Source organism: Triticum dicoccoides, chromosome 3A (assembly GCF_002162155.2).
Source record: "Triticum dicoccoides isolate Atlit2015 ecotype Zavitan chromosome 3A, WEW_v2.0, whole genome shotgun sequence".
Lineage (NCBI taxonomy): Eukaryota > Viridiplantae > Streptophyta > Magnoliopsida > Poales > Poaceae > Triticum > Triticum dicoccoides.
In genome coordinates, this window is record NC_041384.1 from 65,432,496 (window position 1) to 65,458,286 (window position 25,791).

Below are 25,791 nucleotides of genomic sequence, written 5' to 3' on the forward strand. Positions count from 1 at the left end.
AAACGGTTGGCGGAAGGGATTCCGGCCATCCGGCCACCGACGACCGGCACGGCGCGCTGCCGCCCGTACGGAGCTAGCCAAGATGCGACGCCTCGCCGTGGCTGACGAACACAGCAGCGCGCGACCGAATAGTGCAGGAGAATATTTAAGTGTGAAGTAATTGTTTGAGAATCTGCAGACAGTATTATTGTCCGCGAAACAAATGTATCAGAATGGTAAAAATGATTGATTGTAGAAGCAGGAGTAACAACAACTTTAAAGTAAAGAACATTAATTAAAAGACTGGAAGTAAAAGTGATTTCCTACAGTAGAGAGATTAGACACGAGTAAATTCCAGATCATGGTGTACATCAAGTGTGCCAGTGCGACGATAATATCAATTACTCCCTCCGTTCTAAAATAGATAATCCAACTTTGTAGTAACTTTGTACTAAAGTTAGTACAAAGTTGAGTCATCTATTTCGAAACGGAGGGAGTACCTTGTATCGTGATTTTAATGGTACTGGTTGTTTGTTTGGTATACGGGTCACCCTTGAGTTGTAGAACTCCAGGTGTGATTCCGTTCTCCTCTATAGTCATCGTGGCCGTCTCCATAATTAAGGTCGTGAGACTGAAACAATTTAAGTTCGATGGATCACTGTTATCTCATACTGTCTTCGATCCTCATAGATATCTTCACCTGTCATCTGAAGGTCACAAATTCATTAAACAATGTGCTATCTGTGTAGGTCTTAAATTGGACAACACACATTACGCTCAGCGTGGATAAACAATTTACTGAACAATCATAAAACTATAACCACGAATGACGACATGTATAATGGACACACGAATCGTACCAATCACCTACATCTAGGAAGAACTAGCGCATGCAAACACTGCATTTCAACTGAAAACCCTCCAAAACTAACGGGCTTCGCATCAGGTCGGGTGCATTGTTTGCCACTTTGCCTCACTTACTTGACTGAACGGGATCACGAGCAGGGGGATAATAGCAGGAGGGACAGGGATCGGTAGAATCACAAATAGTTGGCTGCATTTTTATTTTGCAAATCGTTCCAGTTTGTGTTATATGTTAACTTCTGCTCGACTCACTGTGTGTAATATGAGAAAATCCTCTTGCCAACTTTTTAATTTGATGCATTGTGTACTCATGGAAAGAAAACATGCACTGGGAGACAAGGAATGGTGCAATACCAGATGAACTGCCCACTTCTTCAGCAATTACAAAGGGGTTGTTCCTGAGGTTTGACACAATTTTCTAAACTTTTCAGCCTTGTAGACAGCAACTTTACCCGGTTAAGGCTGCCCGAACCAATTATTCCAAATAATTAGCATCGAACGCTACAAAATTCTTCAGGGGCGCGCGCCAATCACCGCACCTCTGGGTGAATTCCCAGTCTGATTTGCGCGCAGCTACAAGATTACACTACATGAGATGACACTCTGGCCAGGTCCCACTCTGAATGAGACTACCTGAGTCTTTCATCTTCTCTATGACTTCTCTTCATCTGATTGAGTCCCGTTGATGGCGTCGGCGAAGTACTCAACTGGAGATAATACCACAAATCATTAAGTCGGGCATGATGATCAATTGACACTTCACGGCGGACAGAAATCACAAACACAACCAAAATTACCTATGTCATCATTATGGTCTGGGGAATCAAGTAAGAGGTCCGAGTCCGAGGGCAGGAAAGGGGTACCTTCGTAGTTCTCAAGAGCCTCCAAATCTGAACATGAATGTGGAATACAACAGTGTGATTACAAATTTAGAATGACAGGCAAATAGGACGCACAAAATAAATCTGACAGTACAAATGTTGTGTTACTTGACAGAAATCAGAAGCACAGAATTAGCTAATCAGAGTAGGCTATGTGTTCAGCTTTTCATCCTGTGTAGATCACAGTTTCATTTTTTGAAGAGCTGGTTATCAAAAGAAATACGATCAAATAAAGTCAAACTACCAAAGCCAGAAGGTCACCTCCTAAACTTGTCAAATCAGCTGTAAGATCAGAGAGGCTGAAATTCCAGAGCTGCCCCAAGGATCGGATGGAATCCCTTGACGACCCATCTGGCCCTAATTGCAGAGGTTCTGTGTTCCCTATGTCAGATCCAAATGCTGAATCTAGCATCGATGTATCCATAGCCATCCCTGGTATCTCCGACGGAGTGAAAGGAGCATGGTTGCTTGATGCTGCCGATGAGGGGCTCACAGCCATCTCGGATGACATGGCACCATTATGTCCAACTTCAGGTGCACCGTTGTCAACAACCATGCTTCATGCAACATCAAGTAATCAGGTTAAGAAAATATTAGCCATGAATGTGAACAGCAAGAGCAAAAGGAAAAAGAATACACGATTATGGATAAGACTATTTGCAAGACAACAAATCAGAAGGCTGCAACCTACAATCCTAATTTCTACATTTGCAGCAATAATAGCTTAACGTAGATTGGTTAAAAAAACATGTTCAAGCAACATCAGATTACATCATGTGAACAGATATATGGATAACAACAAAAATGAACAAGATATTTTTCTAGTGACAAGTACCTTTCATGAAACATTTTTAGCAGAAGAATGGTTAAAAAAACAATCAATAAATAAGCATCATAGTTAAAGTATATAAATAAGTGAATAACATCCTGTGACATTATTCCAAAGAATCGACCACTTGAGTAAGCATTTGCTCCCTGGCAGTTTGACAAGTGCAGCAACAAAAATAACTGTATGTGCCTTACCTCATTATGTGTATATGCAGGATGTGCTACAACTATGTGAACAGAAGCAACATCGAAGATAAAATGTTCCAACCTTTCAATGATACATACAGAGAAAATGATTTGCCAGACGAAAATATTATCAAGAACATGATTAAACCAATATATCCCACGTGAAGGAAAAAAGAACATGGTTAAACTGATAAAGATAATGCTTACTCATTTCCGGAATTCATGCGAATTGGTTGATAGCCACCTGGTGCAGGGATCCCATTCACCACATGACCGCTGGATAGACCACAAACCATCGGATCAATGTGAGGCTGGCCGGGAGCAGGCATCAGAGGTTGCTGAAGTACTGGATACCCCATCGGTAGATTGTTAACTGCACCAGATTCAGACTTAAGTCCAATAACAATGATAACGATACTTTTATAAATGTCTAAACCAGTCGACGATTAAAGCTAAACCTGAACTTGTCTAAATCATGCTAAGGATAATATGCACCATGAAATTCAATATAAGTGCAGAAAAAACCCATCATTTTAAGATCTTTACTCCTATAGATAGAGATATCATTACAGAGGTTTCCCATACCCAGCCAACACTACTGCAATAAATGATGGATAATATGGACCCGAGAAAGAAGAAGGCGAGCATAGTTGCTTATGATGATAAGATATTTTGATATAAGATGTGGACTTGCAAAATCCTTTCAGTAGAATCACATGAAAGGGGAGAAAAATATCTGATAGAAAAAGTAAACTGTAGTAAAAATAACAGCTAAGGAGAAAAGACAGCATATACTAGAAATCTTAAACTACAATGTACTTGTCTAGCCTCTTTTGAGCGCTAGACATGTAAAACACGGACATTACCTGGCATAGGATGCATCCCATTTTGCATTGGAGCCAGTGGAACATTCGGATGTGCTGGATATTTCATCAAATTACACTGGTGCTGCAACAAATGGTTGAACAAGATAATCTGTCTTTTCAGTTTCAATCTTATATAGTAAGCCCGAAAGAATTCAGGGTTCTCTTCTTCGAGTTTCTGCCATACTGAAAATACAAAAAAATTCAAAGAAAGTAAGCGGAAAGACTTCAGAACTCCAACAGATGTATATCTAGATGCTCGAGGTTCAAGAAACATAGTATAAAAGAACTTGAGCTCAGAGAGGATTTCAGATTTTCCGTCTGTACTGAGAAATCACTATCCATGTAGGTATCGATGATCATAGGTCAAACCGGTAAGTACAGGGCTACAACTTCATTATATCAAGCTAATTTGTTCATCGATCTGATGGGAAGGATTTGTGCATACTGTAGTAGTATTACCGATGTGCTCTGAATTACATGAAAGAAGCAAACAGATAAATAAACTAGTAAGTACAAAAAAGAACCCCAAACAGGAATATCATCAGCAACTGAATTTGCAACATTACCTAAAGTAGTGAAGCCAGGTTCTATTCTCGCACGAGAAGAAAGCGTCCTAACAACCTCTCCTTTGGTCATGTATAGCTGCAGACAGCGCTCTATCAAATTCTGGACCTGCAGCAGGATGTTAAGTTTCATTAATTAATTGACAAGATTGTGGGACATCCACTGTAGAGGGATGCAATATGGTGATAAATTAGCATTAAAAAAGCTAAAGACAACAGAACAACAGCTAGACATCTTACAAGTTCAATGTCTTCGCGGGAGACTTTTCTATTATCATTACTAGCGACTGTCAAAGAACCAGGATCTCCTGCAGGAGCATCAGTGGCCATTGTGTTTAGTTGGTTACTTTGCACTTCATTGGTACCTTGGGGTGACATCTGCAGCTCTGTTGTGCTCTGAATATCCTGTAGGAAATTTGCATATGTAACATAAATCAATCACCTGCTAAAGACAAAACAAAATGGATGCTAATACTGAAAACAGTATCAGTCAATTAGGAGTGCTATTAACAAGAAAAAAAGATGCCTTGGCATTGAGGAAAGTTTCTCTAATATTAGAGATAACAACGGTACCTTTAATGCTGAATAACAAAGAACTGTAGGCTAAAGAAAGTGTCGCAGCAGTACCTCATATTCTTGATATTAAGCGCAAATATTATGTGTTCAGTGCTTAATCATATATTCACCCGATAACTATAGACGTGTTGTGTTACCAATTAATGATAAAAGCTGTAGCAAAATTCTGGTTCATATGCAATGCATAATGTATAATTATATCACTCTCTAGCTTAGTAAATAGAAGTTCTATGCACTTCCACCATCTGATTAGACTAACCACACAAATTTTTAGTATTTTTACGCTCAAAGATAAAAATAATTACAAAGAGTATTTCCATCAACTGAAAATGCCAAGCAAATTCACCTGAGAATCCTTCATTGCAGTTTATCTGCTTATCACATACAAGAAATAGCTAAATCCAGGATCAATGCTTATCCTGGTAGGAAAAATATATCGATGGTTATGCTAGAATGCATGCAAATGGTGTTACATTTCAGACGGGTAGAAGTTGAAAATAAACATCAAACAGTTGCAGTGCGCTCTAAAATAGTCTTGCTGGAAACTGCCATGTTAGCTTTCCCATTTATTTCACTGTAGACTAGGAAGCTAATGATTTTCAAATTTGTTGTTCCGTAAAAAGGAAGAAAAATAATTGCAGTGACATCATAGAGAGAATGAAGTATGAGGTCCTTCAAGGTACAAGGAAACAAGTAGTATTGATATTCTACATCAACAAGTATGGCACTCTGACATTCATAAGATGGAACAATAAAAAGGGCAGGGCAGCCCCAGTGCATGTAGCTCCCGCTTGCGCAGGGTCTGGGGAAGGGTCCGACCACTTTGGGTCTATTGTATGCAGCCTTTCCCTACATTTCTGTAAGAGGCTGTTTCCAGGACTTGAACCCGATGAGGTCACAAGGCAGCAGCTTTACCACTGCGCCAAGGCTCCCCTTCATAAGATGGAACAATACCGGATGCTAAATAAGAACATGTTGCAGGTCTCATAAAAAAAACTTGTGTATGCATCTACCGAACATACTGTGAGCTCAAAGGAAATGCATAATGTAGGTTTAATTTAACTGATAATATCCGTGATCAGTTAAAAAAAGGGAGGTTTGAGATTACTAAAATGGCACACAACAGGAAGCGATACTGTGCCCAAGAGTACCATTCATAAGCTGAGAGAATCACTGAACTTAACTTGACTCTGGTGTGCCAGAGATGACAGTGCAATCTTAATCTTAGAAACTGAACCGGATTTGTAACATTGACCATCTAGAAATCATGGAAACAGAACAGCACGCCAGATACTAAATTGTTAGACAGTAGGTACTCAAGTAACATCAAATTTAACACATCAGTCCGAGACTAGCACCTTTTTTACAAAAAATTAAGAGCGCTGGTTTTGAAAACAAAGCACATACGTATTATAATAATTCTATCAAGTGCAAAAGAACCTGGAAATGTAAAAGGGGGGGAAACAAGAAAATGGCTGGACAAAAATGAAGGGTCCACAATCACTTGTGCCAAAAATTAACTGATACACTTACAGTACGGCTCGCGTAAAAAGGAATTGCTCAGCAACCTAACACCAAGAAGGGGCGGACTGAGCGTGCGGCATGGAAGTTCAGTAAAGAGCAGAAATTGTTAAGAGAAGATGGTGTGCCGAGCGTGCACCGGCATACCCAGAATTTGTGAAGGTCCCCGCCCTACCCTAGTGGGGTTGATTAATTTAACAGCACGGAGAATTGATACTGCGGTGGATGAAAACAACCTAGCTGCTCATACCTCGAAGGAAGGAAGGAGCCCAATGGCGAGAGACTGGGACGGGGTGGAGACAGCAGCAGGATGTCCCGGGGAGCGAAGAAGAAAGTGAACGGCGATGGTGGTGGCGGCGGCGGCGGCGGCGGCGCGCGTCCCCCGGGAGGCGAGAGGAGGGGGCGGGGATTGAGGCGGCCGCTGCTGTAGGTACCTCCGCCGCGAGGAAGGGAAGGGAAGGAGTGAGGGGCCTGGGAAGGGGGAAGTGAAAAGAAACGGAAAATGTACTGCCAGGAAAAGAGGAGTAAAGCTTGGCTCTCGATAAGACAGTTTTAAATTTAATTAGGAGAGCATGTGTAAAATACTCCTAGATTCTCCTAGAATATTGAACCCATATTTCAATCCCAAAAACTTAAACGCGCAGCTGCGCTATCTGGCGGAGCCGAGCGCACACGCGAGCTGTCCGATAATTGCGCACCTGCTACGCGACAAAATTGCTAAGTAAACGGCATCCTTCCTCCTTGCGATGCACGTCAGGTGGTGGGTGGTCACTAAGGATTACGTGCATGCATGTGCTGATGTCATCTCACATTATTCCGTCTCTTTTTTAAAAAAAGTTATAACTTTCGAACCGAGTGTCAAAATGAAAATCCGTTTTCACCATTAGGTTTCTCGCGACGAGATCTTCAAAACTAGATCTCATATGTATGTGTTTCGATGAATTTTTTTAAAAGCAACTTTGGTTTTAGTTGAGGCAATTTTAGTACTAAACAGAAGCAACTTCCTTGCATCATGTGTAATAGTGAATTTACCTATCAAGTATATCGTAGACAACATAAAAATCATGTGGGACAAATTTTCACTGTACGTAGGCAACTAAGCATCATTCGTAGCCAATTTTATAATATTGTAGGCAACTTAGTTTTCAAGGTAGGCTAACAGTATCCTAAGGAGGCTACCATGACTAGCTAGTAGCTTAACATCATCCTTAGTTGCATACAATTTAGCTTCATACATAGGCGGCTTTGGACCTAAGTTGCTAACGCTACTTAGTTTTAAAAGCAACTTTGATGCTTGATGAGGCAACTATAATGCTAAACAGAAGCAACTCCACGTCTAAAAATAATTAATTAGCAGCAATAAGCAACTAATTAATAATACAGAACAACTACCGAACTGAGGTAGATAATGCCACATCACCTTTATGAGCAACTTCCCTTCCACAAGAGGCAACTCTAGTGCTAAAAGCGGGCAACGCCACTACCTTGTGTGTCCTAGCTAATTTTGTCTAACATTCTCCTAACTTCCTCATTGGTACTTCTAAGTTGCCTATTGTTCATGCTCGTATGTCGTTGTTTCTAAATTGCCTATAATACTATAATGTCGTCTACCGATGATACTCTTGTGTCTGCTATATATTGCTAGTTATGGTAGGCAACATGATGATGAATCTCGGCCACTTCAGAGTGTTTGTAGGCAACTTAGAAAAACAATGATAAACAACTTCATATTATTCTAGGCAACTATTTTAACAAAATTAGGCAACTGAGCAGCAATTGTAGGCAACTAATTACCAGTAGCAGGCAACTAGGCATCAATTATAGGCAATTTATAGCATTTATAGGCAATTGAATATCGACCGTTTGCAACTAACCATCAACAATAGGCAATTGAACGACCATGATACACAAGTTGGAATAATGTTAGCAAAACTGATAAATATACATAGTGCAGTGAAATTGCTTTGTATGTACACCAAAGATGCATTATGTTTTGTGTGATTTTTCTTGTTTTTATGCAAACCAACCAAATAGTGAGTCCAACTAGGTCAAAAAGAAGTCCAACTAGGCCAAAAAGAAGAAGTTGCTCCTCAATAGCACTATAGTTGCCTCCATTGCACCCAAAGTTGCCCTCAAAAAAAAGTTTGACAAAACCAACTCATATGAGATCTCGTTTTGAAGAACTCGTCATCAGAAACCTGACTGTGAAAACGGAACTTGATTTTGATACTTCAATCAAAAGTTATGGCTTTTATAATTTTTAAACCCTAAATAAATGCACATGGAAGATGATCTATGCTGATTCAATCGGTAGTCACGTGTGCTACAGGATATGACCAAACAATTTCCTTTTTTACACTAGATAGCTGGACATAATGACATGCACTTACTATATACGGCAATGCGCTCAAATCAACAAACGAGCGCAGCGGCGCTCCCTAGCCTCGTCCTTATTAGGAGTACTATTCTTAACGAAAGCATAGATAGTACTCTAATTTTTTTGGATTTTTTGTGCGCACTGCGATAATAATTTAATTAGAAGTAGATAATAATTTATTGACAAACTGATCGTACATTATATGGCTAGATTCCTTTGGATACAACCATCTCATCTGGATACAAGTGTTAGGCACAATTATTTTGGTTGATTCTGTTAGAATCTTGAGAATCGCCCACCTCCTAGATTCTTCTAGAATATTAAATTCATTTTTTTCACAATCCTAGCTAATTATCTGGGTGGAGGTCTGATTCTCAAGAATTGGACCTTAAACTTGGCACAAGTGCTCACATTTTTTCCTGCACATTGTGATGTTCGTTTTGTGAGAGATGATGTTCAAGATTTGTGATACGTCTTCGTCGTATCTATAATTTTTGATTGTTCCATGCCAATATTATTCAACTTTCATATACTTTTTGGCAATTTTTTATATTATTTTTGGAACTAACATATTGATCCAGTGCCCAGTGTAACTTCATGTCTGTTGCATGTTTTTGGTTTCGCAGAATATCCATATCAAACGAAGTCCAAACGGGATAAAAATGGACGGAGCTTATTTTTGGAAAATATGGAAAATTCAGAAGGAAAATCAACGCGAACCAGTGCCCGAGGTGGTCATGAGGCAGGGGGCCCCCAGGGCGCGCCCCCTACCCTCGTGAACCCACCGTAAGGCGGTTGACGCTCTTCTTTTGCCGCAAGAAAACTAATATTCGAAAAAAAATCACGGCGAAGGTTTCAGGCCAATCGGAGTTACGGATCTCCATATATATACGAAACGGTGAAACAGAGTCAGAACAGAACGCAGAACCAGAGAGAAACAGAGTGATATATCCAATCTCGGAGGGGCTCTCGCCCCTCCCATGCCATGGAGGCCAAGGACCAGAGGGAAAACCCTTCTCCCAACTATGGAGGAGGTCAAGGAAGAAGAGGAAGAAGGGGGCCCCTCTCCCCCTCTCCTCCGGTGGTGCCGGAACGCCGCCGTGGCCATCATCATCATCACCGCGATCTTCACCAACACCTCCGCCATCTTCACCAACATCTCCATCACCTCCCCCCTCTATCTACAGCGGTCCACTCTCCCGCAACCCGCTGTACCCTCTACTTGAACATGGTGCTTTATGCTTCATATTATTATCCAATGATGTGTTGCCATCCTATGATGTCTGAGTAGATTTTCGTTGTCCTATCGGTGGTTGATGAATTGTTATGATTGATTTAATTTGCTTGTGGTTGCTGTCCTTTGATGCCCATCATATGAGCGCGCACGTGGATCACACCATAGGGTTAGTTGTATGTTGATAGGACTATGTATTGGAGGGCAAGACTGACAGAAGCTTCAACCTAGCATAGAAATTGATGCATACGGGATTGAAGGGGAACCAATATATCTTAATGCTATGGTTGGGTTTTACCTTAATGAACATTAGTAGTTGCAGATGCTTGCTAATAGTTCCAATCATAAGTGCATAGAATTCCAAGTAAGGGATGACATGCTAGCAGTGGCCTCTCCCACATAATACTTGCTATCGGTCTAGTAAAGTAGTCAATTGCTTAGGGGCAATTCCGCAACTCCTACCACCACTTTTCCACACTCGCTATATTTACTTTATTGTTTCTTTATCTAAACAGCCCCTACTTTTTATTTACGTACTCTTTATTATCTTGCAAACCTATCCAACAACACCTACAAAGTACTTCTAGTTTCATACTTGTTCTAGGTAAAGCGAATATCAAGCATGCGTAGAGTTGTATCGGTGGTCGATAGAACTTGAGGGAATATTTGTTCTAGCTTTAGCTCCTCGTTGGGTTCGACACTCTTACTTATCAAAAACTGTTGCGATCCCCTATACTTGTGGGTTATCAAGACCTTTTTCTGGCGCCGTTGCCGGGGAGCAATAGCGTGGGGTGAATATTTTCGTGTGTGCTTGTTTGCTTCATCACTAAGTAATTTTTATTTGTTGTTCTTAGTTGTTTTCTATCTTTAGTTATGGGTTGGAAACGCAAAATACCAAAAAAAATAGTTGTACTTACTAAACCAATGGTTGAAGAACCACTCAAAATCTATCACACTGCTGAAGCTTATTACTTGGATCATCTTCGATCCCTTTGTGCTCGTGCTAAAACCCCAACTAGCTTAGTTGAGGGCAAATCTTTAGATGAGCATGCTTGTTTTGTGCGACACCGAATATCTGAAAAGGGGAAAACTTTACTGGATCAAATTCATCGTTTGCAATGTTATGCTTGGAATTTATGTGAAATATATGATTATACTTGTTCTGAAGACCCTAAGAAACACTTTCCCTACCAATGTTTGTTTAGTGATAATGGAATCGTATCCTCTTATGCTAAGGGTGTTTATAGTTACTATGATATTCAACAAATTGAAGAATTTGTTGCTTTTAAGGGTGCTTACGAAATTGCTTCTTTGATTGAAAAGTATGATGCTACTCTTTACAAATCTGAAAATTTTGCCATACTTAAATATTGCTATGATAATTATGCTTCTAATGCCTATGTTGAACCATATATTGACTACTACTTCGCTATCCAAGAAGAGACTGATATTTTGCAGGAGTCTATGGAAGAAGAAATTGATGAAACTATGAGCTCATTGGATGAAAAAGATGAGGAGGAGAGCGAAGTACAAAAGAAGGAAGAGCGAATTGATCACCCGTGCCCACCTTCTAATGAGAGTAACTCTTCAACTCATACATTTTTTAATTCCCCTTCGTGCTTACCGAAGGATGATTGCTATGATGACTGTTATGATCCCTATGATTCTTTTGAAATATCTCTTTTTGATGATGCTTGCTATGCTTGTGGCCAAGATGCTAATATGAATGATGCTTATGGAGATGAACTTGCTATAGTTCCTTATGTTAAACATGAAATTGTTGCTATTGCACCCACGCATGATAGTCCTATTATCTTTTTGAATTCTCCAAACTACACTATATCGGAGAAGTTTGCACTTATTAAGGATTACATTGATGGGTTGCCTTTTACCGATGCACATGATGATTTTGATGAGTATAATATGCATGTGCTTGCTGCTCCTACTTGCAATTATTATGAGAGAGGAACTATATCTCCACCTCTCTATGTTTCCAATATGACAGAATTGCAAGAAACTGTTTATACTATGCATTGGCCTTTACTATGTGTGCATGAATTGTTCTTTTATGACATGCCGATGCATAGGAAGAAAGTTAGACTTCGTCATTGCTTGATATATGTTACTTTGTGCTCTCTACCAAATGCCAAATCATTGTTAATTAAAATTGGCTTTGATATATGATAACCCACAAGTATAGGGGATCACAACAGCTTTCGAGGGTAGAGTATTCAACCCAAATTTATTAATTCGACACAAGGGGAGCCAAAGAATATTCTCAAGTATTAGCAGCTGAGTTGTCAATTCAACCACACCTGGAAACTTAGTATCTGCAGCAAAGTGTTTATTAGCAAAGTAATATGATAGTGGTGGTAGTGGCAACAAAAGTAAGGACAGCAAAAGTAATATTTTTGGTATTTTGTAGTGTTTGTAACAGTAGCAACGGAAAAGTAAATAAGCGTAAACCAGTATATGGAAAACTCGTAGGCACCGGATCAGTGATGGATAATTATGCCGGATGCGGTTCATCATGTAACAGTCATAACATAGGGTGACACAGAACTAGCTCCAATTCATTGATATAATGTAGGCATGTATTCCGTATATAGTCATACGTGCTTATGGAAAATAACTTGCATGACATCTTTTGTCCTACCCTCCCGTGGCAGCGGGGTCCTATTGGAAACTAAGAGATATTAAGGTCTCCTTTTAATAGAGAACCGGAACAAAGCATTAGCACATAGTGAATACATGAACTCCTCAAACTATGGTCATCACCGGGAGTGGTCCCGATTATTGTCACTTCGGGGTTGCTGGATCATAACACATAGTAGGTGACTATAGACTTGCAAGATAGGATCTAGAACTCACATATATTTATGAAAACATAATAGGTTCAGATCTGAAATCATGGCACTCGGGCCCTAGTGACAAGCATTAAGCATAGCAAAGTCATAGCAACATCAATCTCAGAACATAGTGGATACTAGGGATCAGACCCTAACAAAACTAACTCGACTACATGATAAATCTCATCCAACCCATCACCGTCCAGCAAGCCTACGATGGAATTACTCACGCACGGCGGTGATCATCATGAAATTGGTGATGGAGGATGGTTGATGATGATGATGGTGACGAATCCCCCTCTCCGGAGCCCCGAGCGGACTCCAGATCAGCCCTCCCGAGAGGTTTTAGGGCTTGGCAGCGGTTCCGTATCGTAAAACGCGATGATTTCTTCTCTCTGAATTTTTCTCATCGAAACTCAATATATGGAGGTGGAGTTGGAGTCGGAGACGCAACAGGGGGCCCACGAGGTAGGGGCGCGCCCTGGGGGGGGCCCACCCTCGTGAGAAGGGTGTGGGCCCCCTGGTCTTCATATTTGGCGAGGATTTTTTATTATTTTTTCTAAGACCTCCCGTGGAGTTTCAGGTCATTCCGAGAATATTTGTTTTCTGCACATAAAACAACACCATGGTAATTCTGCTGAAAACAGCGTCAGTCCGGGTTAGTTCAATTCAAATCATACAAGTTAGAGTCCAAAACAAGGGCAAAAGTGTTTGGAAAAGTAGATACGATGGAGACGTATCAACTCCCCCAAGCTTAAACCCTTGTTCGTCCTCAAGCAATTCAGTTGACAGACTGAAAAAAAGAAAGAAAAACTTTTACAAACTCTGTTTGCTCTTGTTGTTGTAACTATGTCAAGCCAGCATTCAAGTTTTCAGCATAGATCATAACTCACCACATTTGCAATAATTCTCAGGTCTCACAATTACTCGTATCAATAGCATAATCAACTAGCAAGTCATAATAATAAATCTCGGATGACAACACTTTCTCAAAACAATCATAATATGATATAACAAGATGGTATCTCGCTAGCCCTTTCTGAGACCGCAAAACATAAATGCAGAGCACCTTTAAAGATCAAGGATTGACTAGACATTGTAATTCATGGTAAAAGAGATCCAATCATAGTCATACCCAATATAAATCAACTGTGATGAATGCAAATGACGGTTGTGCTCTCCAGCTAGTGCTTTTTAATAAGAGGGTGATGACTCAACATAAAAGTAAATGGATAGGCCCTTCGCAGAGGGCAGCAGGGATTTGTAGAGGTGCCAGAGCTCGGTTTTGAAATAGAGATAAATTGTATTTTGAGCTATATACTTTCATTGTCAATGTAACAATTAAGAGATGGCGATATCTTCCATGCTAAACACATTATAGGCGGTTCCCAAACAGAATGGTAAAGTTTATACTCCCCCTCCACCAACAAGCATCAATTCATGGCTTACTCGAAACAACGAGTGCCTCCAACATACATCAGGTCCCAGGGAGAGTTTTGTTTGCAATTAATTTTGATTTAGGTTGCATAAAGCATGAGATTGAGCATCCCGATGACCAGCCATTTTCTCGTGAGTGAGGAGCGGAGTCCACTCCTCTTGGGAATAACCCGCCTAACACGGAAGATAAGGACAACCTTTGTTGATACATGAGCTATTCGAGCATACAAAACAGAATGTTTATTTGAAGGTTTAGAGTTTGGCACATACAAATTTACTTGGAACGACAGGTAGATACCACATATAGGAAGGTATAGTGGACTCATCTGGAATAACTTTGGGGTTTAAGGGATTGGATGCACAAGCAGTATTCCCGCTTAGTACAGGTGAAGGCTAGCAGAAGACTGGGAAGCGACCAACTAGAGAGCGACAACAGCCATGTACATGCATTAAAATTAATAAACATTGGATGCAAGCATGGGTAGGATATAATCCACCATGAACATAAATATCGTGAAGGCTATGTTGATTTTGTTTCAACTACATGCGTGAACATGTGCCAAGTCAAGTCACTTAAATCATTCAAAAGAGGATACCACCCCATCATACCACATCATAATCATCTCAATAACATGTCGGCATACAAGGTAAATCATTATAACTCATAGCTAATCAAGCATGGCACAAGCAACTCTGATCTCTAATTGTCATTGCAAACATGTTTACTCATAATAAGCTGAATCAAGAACGACGGGCTCATCATATTTACAAAAACAAAAGAGGTTGAGTTCATACCAGCTTTTCTCATCTCAGTCAGTCCATCATATATCATCATAATTGTCTTTCACTTGCACGACCGAACGGTGTGAATAATAATAAGAGTGCACGTGCATTGGACTAAGCTGAAATCTGCGAGCATTCAATGAACAGGAGAAGACAAGGCAATATGGGTTCTTGGTTAAACCAACAATAATGCATATAAGAGCCACTTCAACAATTTAATTATGGTCTTCTCCTACTGACCCCCAAAGAAAAGAAAAGAAATAAAACTATTTACACGGGAAAGCTCCCAACAAGCAGAAGAAGAACGGGAAATATTTTTGGGTTTTATTTTTAATTATTACTACTACAACAGAAAAATAAACTACTACTAATTTTTTTGGTTTTTCTTAAGGTTTAACAAACACACAAGAAGAAAGCAGGAAAAGGAAAATAAACTAGCATGGATATTACAATGAAAAAATATGAGCATCGACATCTAGCAATGAGTGTGTGTGAATATAAATGTAATGTCGGTGAGAAATACATACTCCCCCAAGCTTAGGCTTTTGGCCTAAATTGGTCTATGGCCATGGCTGGCCTGGCGGATATCCATAATAATAGTTGTTGGGGTCGTATTGTAATGAGGAGGAATAGTTGGGATCATACTGATGTGCAGCGGTTATCGCCTGCTGTGCTGCAGCGTGGAGTCGAGCTGCCTCCGCTCTCCTCTCGCACTCTTCTGCCTCCTCTTTGGTAATAACATATCTTCCTTTTGTCTGTGAATCAAAGAAGGCAGGAGCAGGGAGAGAGCAATACGAAAAACACGTCGTTTGTCAAAAATTAAGCGATATAAGAGAGGTGATTCAGACCTCTCGACAAACTGGTGCGAAGCCATAGAGTTATAATCTAAATATGCGGGAGGCAACTCCATATCACCCTTGCGAATGTCTATTTCAAGAAAATGAGCTAAACGGGTTGCATAAATTCCTCCAAAGAAATCTCCATTATGTCTATTATGATGCAACCTACGAGCTACAATGGCTCCCATATGATAAGATTGGTCTCCTAACACAGCACTCCTAAGAATGCTGAGATCAGGGACACACATGTGACATGCTTCATTCTTAGCATTTATGCATCTACCGATGAAGAGAGCAAAATAATGTATAACAGGAAAGTGAATGCTCCCTATGGTAGCCTGCGTTATATCTCTAGATTCCCCACAGTTATACTAGCAAGAAAGTTTTTAAATTCAGATTTAGGGGGATCCCTAATACTGCCCCATGATGAAAGTTCGCAAGCAGAAGTAAAATCTTCTAGGTCCGTGGTATAAGATTTGCCATAAAGATCAAACATGACTGAAGGAGAATTACGCGAAGATGAATACTCAAACCTCCTCACAAATGAACTTGTGAGATCATGATACTGGGGGCATTTGTTAGCCTCAAAATCCTCAAGACCGGCATTGCACAAATATGATTTGAGTTCTTCTTTAATTCCCGCACGGTCCATAAAAATTTTCGACGGCCATTCGCAAGGCCGTACCGGAGCGTCTCTTGGTGGATCCTCGTCAGCATCGCGCATAGCAATTCTGGGTCCTTACTTCTTAGAGGAACCACCTTGGAACATCTTCCTAAACATATTGTTTTTCTCTAAAAAAATTTGAAATTTTTAGTAACTTCAAAATAAAAGTAAACCAAATTCAATAAAACTGATAGCAACTATTCCTACAAGTGCCTAGAGCCTATATCAAGCATTAGAACTACTTAGGACCATAAAAATTTGACATGCAAGCTCAAGAACATGGTCACCTATGCAGCACAAATTTGCAAAGAATAAAGCACTAGAACAAAAACTAATTGGACCAATGGAGGAGTCACATACCAAGGAACAATCTTCCCAAGCAGTTTTGCGAGAGGTGCTTTGAGCAAGGAGATCGAAAATCACAACAAAAGTGGTTGGAACTCGTGCTTGAGTTAGTTTTTCGGGTTTGTGTGAGATAGAGGAAGAAGATGGGTGATGGGATAAGTGGAGGAGGGCCACCGTGGGCTCACGAGGCAGGGGGCGCCCTATAGGGGGGGGGGGCGCCCACCACCCTCGTGACCAGGTGGCAGCTCCTCCCACGGTAATTTTTGCACAGTAAATTTTCAAATATTCCCAAAAAAATCATATTAAATTGGATGGCATTCTGAGGACTTTTATTTTCTGGATATTTTTATATTGCATGGATAAGTCAGGAAACAGACAAAAAAATACTAATTTTACTTTATTTAATATAAATAACAGAAAATATAGAGAGGGTACAGAAGTTTGTGCTTCTAGTTTCATCCATCTCATGCTCATCAAAAAGAATCCACTAACAAGGTTGATCAAGTCTTGTTAACAAACTCATTCCGATAATCATGAAACCGGAGAAATTTCGAATAGCACTAAGTTACCTCAACGGGGATATGCACGTCCCCTATAATAAGAATATCATATTTCTTCTTGACAGTAGGGAGAGGAAATTCAAAACCTCCAAATATAATCGATGAAATTTTCCCAATAGAGTTGATACTATGAACTTGAGGTTGTTTCCTCGGAAAGTGTACCGTATGCTCATTACCGTTAACATGAAAAATAACATTGCCTTTGTTGCAATCAATAACAGCCCCTGCAGTATTAAGAAAAGGTCTTCCAAGAATAATAGACATACTATCATCCTCGGGAATATCAAGTATAACAAAGTCCGTTAAAATAGTAACGTTTGCAACCACAACAGGCACATCCTCACAAATACCGACAGGTATAGCAGTTGATTTATCAGCCATTTGCAAAGATATTTCGGTAGGTGTCAACTTATTCAAGTCAAGTCTACGATATAAAGAGAGAGGCATAACACTAACACCGGCTCCAAGATCACATAAAGCAGTTTTAATATAATTTCTTTTGATGGAGCAAGGTATAGTAGGTACTCCAGGGTCTCCAAGTTTCTTTGGTATTCCACCCTTAAAAGTATAATTAGCAAGCATGGTGGAAATCTCAGCTTCTGGTATCTTTCTTTTATTAGTAATGATATCTTTCATATATTTAGCATAAGGATTTGTTTTAAGCACATCAGTTAATCTCATAAGCAAAAAAGATAGGCCTAATCATTTCAGCAAAGCGCTCAAAATCCTCATCATTCTTTTTCTTGGATGGTTTCGGAGGAAAAGGCATGGGTTTCTGAACCCAAGGTTGTTGGAAATATGCCCTAGAGGCAATAATAAATTAGTTGTTATTATATATTTCATTGTTCATGATAATCGTTTATTATCCATGCTAGAATTGTATCGATAGGAAACTCAGATACATGTGTGGATACATAGACAACACCATGTCCCTAGTAAGCCTCTAGTTGACTAGCTCGTTGATCAATAAATGGTTACGGTTTCCTAACCATAGACATTGGATGTCGTTGATAACGGGATCACATCATTAGGAGAATGATGTGATGGACAAGACCCAATCCTAAGCCTAGCACAAAGATCATGTAGTTCGTATGCTAAAGCTTTTATAATGTCAAGTATCATTTCCTTAGACCATGAGATTGTGCAACTCTCGGATACCGTAGGAGTGCTCTGGGTGTGCCAAACGTCACAACGTAACTGGGTGGCTATAAAGGTACACTACAGGTATCTCCAAAAGTGTCTATTGGGTTGGCACGAATCGAGACTGGGATTTGTCACTCCGTGTAAACAGAGAGGTATCTCTGGGCCCACTCGGTAGGACATCATCATAATGTGCACAATGTGATCAAGGAGTTGATCACGGGATGATGTGTTACGGAACGAGTAAAGAGACTTGCCGATAACAAGATTGAACAAGGTATCGGGATACCGACGATCGAATCTCGGGCAAGTATCGTACCGCTAGACAAAGGGAATTGTATACGGGATTGATTAAGTCCTTGACATCATGGTTCATCCGATAAGATCATCGTGGAGCATGTGGGAGCCAACATGGGTATACAGATCCCGCTGTTGGTTATTGACCGGAGAGTTGTCTCGGCCATGTCTGCATGACTCCCGAACCCGTAGGGTCTACACACTTAAGGTTCGATGACGCTAGGGTTATAGGGAATAGATATACGTGGTTACCGAATGTTGTTCGGAGTCCCGGATGAGATCCCGGACGTCACGAGGAGTTCCTGAATGGTCTGAAGGTAAAGATTGATATATAGGAAGTATGGTTTTGGCCACCGGAATTGTTCCGGGCATCACCGGTAGTGTACCGGGACCACCGGAGGGGTCCGGGGGTCCACCAGGTGGGGCCACCAGACCCGGAGGCTTACATGGGCCAATAGTGGGAAGGGACCAGCCCCTAGGTGGGCTGGGGCGCCTCCCACCAAGGACCAAGGCGTCCTCAAGAGGAGAGGGGGCAAACCCTAGGCGCAGATGGGCCCTAAGGCCCACCCTAGGTGCGCCTCCCTCTCTCTCCCCCTTGGCCACCTCCCAGATGGGATCTGGGGGCTATCGCCACCCCTAGGGAGGGAACCCTAGGTGGGGGCGCAGCCCCTCCCCTCCCCCTATATATACTTGAGCAAAGGGGCAGCCCAACACAAGAGAACATCTCCTTCTTGGCGCAGCCCTACCCCTCTCCCTCCTCGTCTCTTGCGGTGCTTGACGAAGCCCTGCTGGAGTACCACGCTCCTCCACCACCACCACGCCGTCGTGCTGCTGCTGGATGGAGTCTTCCCCAACCTCTCCTTCTCCCCTTGCTGGATCAAGGCGTAGGAGACGTCACCGGGCTGTACGTGTGTTGAACACGGAGGTGCCGTCCGTTCGGCACTAGGATCATCGGTGATTTGGATCACGACGAGTACGACTCCATCAACCCCGTTCACTTGAACGCTTCCGCTTAGCGATCTACAAGGGTATGTAGATGCACTCTCCTTCCCCTCGTTGCTAGATTACTCCATAGATTGATCTTGGTGATGCGTAGAAAATTTTGAATTTCTGCTACAATCCCCAACAAAGGTTTCCTTTCTTTACCATGTTTCCTAGCAACAAAGTCTCTTTTATCATAATGTTGATTCTTTGATTGTGGGTTATCAAGATCAACAGCAGGTTCAATTTCTACATCATTGTCATTACTAGGTTGAGCATCATCATGAACATCATCATTAATATTTTTACTAGGTTCATGTTCATTACCAGATTGTGTTTCAGCATCAGACATAAATATATCATTTGGATTATCAGGTGGTTCAGCAATAGGTTCACTAGAAGTTTGCACAGTTCTATCATTTGTCTTCTTCTTCTTTTTAGAAGAACTAGGAACATCAATATTATTTCTCTGAGAATCTTGCTCGATTCTCTTAGGGTGGCCTTGAGGATACAAAGGTTCCTGAGTCATTCTACCAGTTCTAGTAGCCACTCTAACAGCATAATCATTTTTCTTACTATTCATTTCATCAAGCACTTCTTTTTGAGCCTTAAGTACTTGTTCTACTTGAGTGGTAACCATAGAAGCATGTTTGCTAACAAGTTTAAGTTCACCTTTAATATCAGCCATATAATCACCCAAGCGTCTAATCATATAAGCATTTTCTATTAATTGTCTACCAAAATAAGCATTGAAGTCGTCTTGCTTAAACATAAAGTTATCAAACTCATCCAAGCACTCACTAGCAATTTTAGTAGGAGGGACTTCAGCTTTATCATATCTATAGAGAGAATTTACCTTTACTACCTGTGTCGGGATATCAGGATCAGGAGGTTCTTCAGTAAATAAATAATTGAGATCATATGTTTCTTCAAGAGGCGGTATATTAAGACCATGTATTTCTTCAATAGGAGGTGAATTCTTAACGTCTTCGGCTTTAATACCTTTTTCTTTCATAGATTTCTTTGCCTCTTGCATATCTTCGGGACTGAGAAATAGAGCACCTCTCTTCTTCGGAGTTGGTTTAGGAATAGGCTCAGTAATTGGAGCAGGAGATGGCTCAGGAGCTGGCTCAGGAGGTGCCCAATTACTTTCATTTGTCAACATATTATTCAATAGAATTTCAGCTTCATTCGGTGTTCTTTTCCTGAAAAGAGAACCAACATAACTATCCAGGTAATCTCTAGAAGCATCGGTTAGTCCATTATAAAAGATATCAAGTATTTCAGATTTCTTAAGAGGATGATCAGGCAAAGCATTAAGTAACTTGAGAAGCCTCCCCCAAGCTTGTGGGAGATTCTCTTCTTTAATTTGCACAAAGTTGTATATTTCCCTCAAAGCCGCTTGTTTCTTATGAGCAGGGAAATATTTAGCAGAGAAGTAATAAATCATATCCTGGGGACTACGTACACAACCAGGATCAAGAGAATTAAACCATATCTTAGCATCACCCTTTAATGAGAACGGAAATATTTTGAGTAAATAGAGGTAACGTGATCTCTCATTATTAGTGAATATGGCAGCTATATCATTTAACTTAGTAAGATGTGCCACAACAGTTTCAGATTCATAGCCATAAAATGGATCAGATTCAACCAAAGTAATCATATCAGGATCAACAGAGAATTCATAATCCTTATCAGGAACACATATAGGTGAAATAGCAAAAGCAGGGTCGGGTTTCATTTTATCTCTAAGTGATTCTTTGTTCCATTTAATTAATAACCTCTTAAGCTCATATCTATCTCCGCAAGCTAAAATAGCTAAAGAAGCATCCCTATCAAAAAGATAACCTTTAGGAATAATAGGCATGTTTTCATCATCACTATCATCATCGTATTCAGATTCAATAATTTCTCTTTCTCTAGCCCTAGCAATTTGTTCATCAAGAAATTCACTAAGGGGCACATTAGTATCAGACATAGAAGCAGTTTCATCATAAGTATCATGCATAGCAGAAGTGGCATCATTAATAACATGCGACATATCAGAATGAATAGCAGAAGCAGGTGTAGGTGTCGCAAGCTTACTCATAACAGAAGGTGAATCAAGTGCAGAGCTAGATGGCAGTTCCTTACCTCCCCTCGTAGTTGAGGGATAAATCTTGGTTTTTGGATCTCTCAAGTTCTTTATAGTGTCCAGCAGATATAAATCCCATGTGACTCAAAGAATAGAGCTATGCTCCCCGACAACGGCGCCAGAAATTAGTCTTGATAACCCACAAGTATAGGGGATCGCAACAGCTTTCGAGGGTAGAGTATTCAACCCAAATTTATTGATTCGACACAAGGGGAGCCAAAGAATATTCTCAAGTATTAGCAACTGAGTTGTCAATTAAACCACACTTGGAAACTTAGTATCTGCAGCAAAGTGTTTAGTTGCAAAGTAATATGATAGTGGTGGTAGCGGCAACAAAAGTAAAGACAACAAAAGTAATATTTTTGGTATTTTGTAGTGATTGTAACAGTAGCAACGGAAAAGTAAATAAGCATAAACCAGTATATGGAAAACTCGTAGGCACCGGATCAGTGATGGATAATTATGCCGGATGCGGTTCATCATGTAACAGTCATAACATAGGGTGACACAGAACTAGCTCCAATTCATCAATATAATGTAGGCATGTATTCCGTATATAGTCATACGTGCTTATGGAAAAGAACTTGCATGACATCTTTTGTCCTACCCTCCCGTGGCAGCGGGGTCCTATTGGAAACTAAGGGATATTCAGGCCTCCTTTTAATAGAGAACCGGAACAAAGCATTAGCACATAGTGAATACATGAACTCCTCAAACTATGGTCATCACCGGGAGTGGTCCCGATTATTGTCACTTCGGGGTTGCCGGATCATAACATATAGTAGGTGACTATAGACTTGCAAGATAGGATCTAGAACTCACATATATTTATGAAAACATAATAGGTTCAGATCTGAAATCATGGCACTCGGGCCCTAGTGACAAGCATTAAGCATAGCAAAGTCATAGCAACATCAATCTCAGAACATAGTGGATACTAGGGATCAAACCCTAACAAAACTAACTCGATTACATGATAAATCTCATCCAACCCATCACCGTCCAGCAAGCCTACGGTGGAATTACTCACGCACGGTGGTGAGCATCATGAAATTGGTGATGGAGGATGGTTGATGATGACGACGGTGACGAATCCCCCTCTCCGGAGCCCCGAACGGACTCCAGATCAGCCCTCCCAAGAGGTTTTAGGGCTTGGCGGCGGCTCCGTATCGTAAAACGCGATGATTTCTTCTCTCTAATTTTTTTCTCATCGAAACTCAATATATGGAGGTGGAGTTGGAGTCGGAGACGCAACAGGGGGCCCATGAGGTAGGGGGGCGCGCCCTAGGGGGGCGCCCCCCACCCTCATGAGAAGGGTGTGGGCCCCCTGGTCTTCATATTTGGCGAGGATTTTTTATTATTTTTTCTAAGACCTCTCGTGGAGTTTCAGGTCATTCCGAGAATATTTGTTTTCTGCACATAAAACAACACCATGGTAATTCTGCTGAAAACAACGTCAGTCCAGGTTAGTTCCATTCAAATCATACAAGTTAGAGTCTAAAACAAGGGCAAAAGTGTTTGGAAAAGTAGATACGACGGAGACGTATCAATATACCTTGGGATCCGGGTGGATTCACTACTTGAGCACTATATGCCTAGCTTAATGGCTTTAAAGAAAGCGTTGCCAGGGAGACAATCTGGAAGTTTTAAAGAGTCATTTATTTCCGTTGAATGCTTTCATATAGTTTAAAAACAACAAAAATAAAGAGGGGAACCCAAAACTTTTCAAAAAGGAAAGTGAAAGTGAGAAAGACAAGCACTGTTGAAGTGGGAGAGCTCCTTGAACTTTGTTCATGCTCACGGCAACTTTGTGAATCTTGATTACAGAAACTTTTCAACAAAAATAATTATCCCCTTGTACAATTCCATTGTATTATAAAAATAATGTGCCAAGGTTTGCCTTTAGGATGTTTACATTTGCTTGATGGTTTGTACGGTGTAGGACAGAAACTTTGGTTGTAGTGCGCGATTTTACATTTTTAGCTGGAACGTAAAATGGTTCTGAATCTTTTTGCACTGTTTTCCTATACAAATTTTTTATTTTTCCTAATTTTGGCAGAAGTTTTCAAGTATCATAAGTATGGTGAATATTCAAATTATTACAGACTGTTTTGTTTTAGACAGATTCTGTTTTTGATGCATAGTTTGCTTGTTTTGATGAAACTATCAATTCATATTAGTGGATTAAGCCATGAAAAAGTTATATTATAGTATACACAATGCAAAAACAAAATATGAATTGGTTTGCAACAGTACTTAGAGTAGTGACTTGCTTTATTATACTAACGGATCTTACCGAGTTTTCTGTTGAAATTTTGTGTGGATGAAGTGTTCGATGATTGAGAAGGTCTCGATGTGATAAGAAGGAAGAGAGGCAAGAGCTCAAGCTTGGGGATGCCCGAGGCACCCCAAGTAAATATTAAAAGAGACTCAAGCGTCTAAGCTTGGGGATGCTGGGGAGGCATCCCCTCTTTCTTCAACAAGTATCGGTATGTTTTTGGATTCATTTTGTTCATGCGATATGTGCAATCTTGGAGTGTCTTTGCTTTAGTTTTCATGTTTATTTTTATGCACCATGCTGGTATTAGATAGTCCTTGGTTGATTTATAGAATGCTCATTGCACTTCACTTATATATTTTGAGTATGGCTTTATAGAATGCTTCATGTGCTTCACTTATATCATTTGAAGTTTGGATTGCCTGTTTCTCTTCACTTAGACAACCTCCATTTGTAGAATGCTCTTTTGCTTCATTTATATTTGTTAGAGTGTGGGCATATCTTTTTTAGAAAGAATTGAACTCTTTTGCTTCACTTATATCTATTTAGAGAGATGACAGGAATTGGTCATTCACATGGTTAGTCATAAAATCCTACATAAAACTTGTCGATCGTTGAATATGATATGTTTGATTCCTTGCAATAGTTTTGCGATATAAAGATGGTGATATTAGAGTCATGCTAGTGGATAGTTGTGGATTGTAGAAATACTTGTGTTGAGGTTTGTGATTCCCGTAGCATGCACGTATGGTGAACCGTTATGTGATGAAGTCGGAGCATGATTTATTTATTGATTGTCTTCCTTATGAGTGGCGGTCGGGGACGAGCGATGGTCTTTTCCTACCAATCTATCCCCCTAGGAGCATGCGCGTAGTACTTTGTTTCGATAGCTAATAGACTTTTGCAATAAGTATGTGAGTTCTTTATGACTAATGTTGAGTCCATGGATTATACGCACTCTCACCCTTCCACCATTGCTAGCCTCTCTAGTACCGCGTAACTTTCGCCGGTACCATAAACCCACCATATACCTTCCTCAAAACAGCCACCATACCTACCTATTATGGCATTTCCATAGCCATTCCGAGATATATTGCCATGCAACTTCCATCATCATCATATACATGACTTGAGCATTCATTGTCATATTGCTTTGCATGATCGTAAGATAGCTAGCATGATATTTTCATGGCTTGTCCGTTTTTTTGATATCATTGCTACGCTAGATCATTGCACATCCCGGTACACCGCCGGAGGCATTCATATAAAGTCATAGCTTTGTTCTAGTATCGAGTTGTAATATTGATTTGTAAGTAAATAAAAATGTGATGATCATCATTATTAGAGCATTGCCCCAGTGAGGAAAGGATGATGGAGACTATGATTCCCCCATAAGTCGGGACGAGACTCCGGACTTTACAAAAAAATAAAAGAGGCCAAAGAAGCCCAAATAAAAAAAGAGGCCAAAGAAGCCCACCAAAAAATAAAAAAACAAAAAAACAAAAAAAGAGAAAAAAAGAGAAGGGGCAATCTTACTATTCTTTTACCACACTTGTGATTCAGAATAGCACCATGTTCTTCATATAGAGAGTCTCTTGAGTTATCA

At 40.4% G+C, this 25,791-nt stretch overlaps 1 protein-coding gene across 1 annotated transcript in view; it reads right to left on the bottom strand.

Moving 5' to 3' along the window:
- LOC119267183 (ectonucleotide pyrophosphatase/phosphodiesterase family member 1-like) overlaps positions 1-6,765 on the bottom strand; it is a 9,286-nt gene extending 2,521 nt beyond the window's left edge. The window contains exons 1-11 of the mRNA XM_037548530.1: positions 6,515-6,765; positions 5,090-5,162; positions 4,408-4,572; positions 4,171-4,276; positions 3,605-3,787; positions 2,946-3,111; positions 1,986-2,281; positions 1,641-1,733; positions 1,502-1,550; positions 961-1,033; positions 639-686 (exon numbers count right to left, since the gene is read on the bottom strand). Of these exons, the coding sequence (XP_037404427.1) occupies positions 639-686; positions 961-1,033; positions 1,502-1,550; positions 1,641-1,733; positions 1,986-2,281; positions 2,946-3,111; positions 3,605-3,787; positions 4,171-4,276; positions 4,408-4,572; positions 5,090-5,104 (1,194 nt within the window). The 5' untranslated portion in view covers positions 5,105-5,162; positions 6,515-6,765. The remainder of the gene's footprint in view (positions 1-638; positions 687-960; positions 1,034-1,501; positions 1,551-1,640; positions 1,734-1,985; positions 2,282-2,945; positions 3,112-3,604; positions 3,788-4,170; positions 4,277-4,407; positions 4,573-5,089; positions 5,163-6,514) is intronic.
- Positions 6,766-25,791: the final 19,026 nt, after the last annotated feature.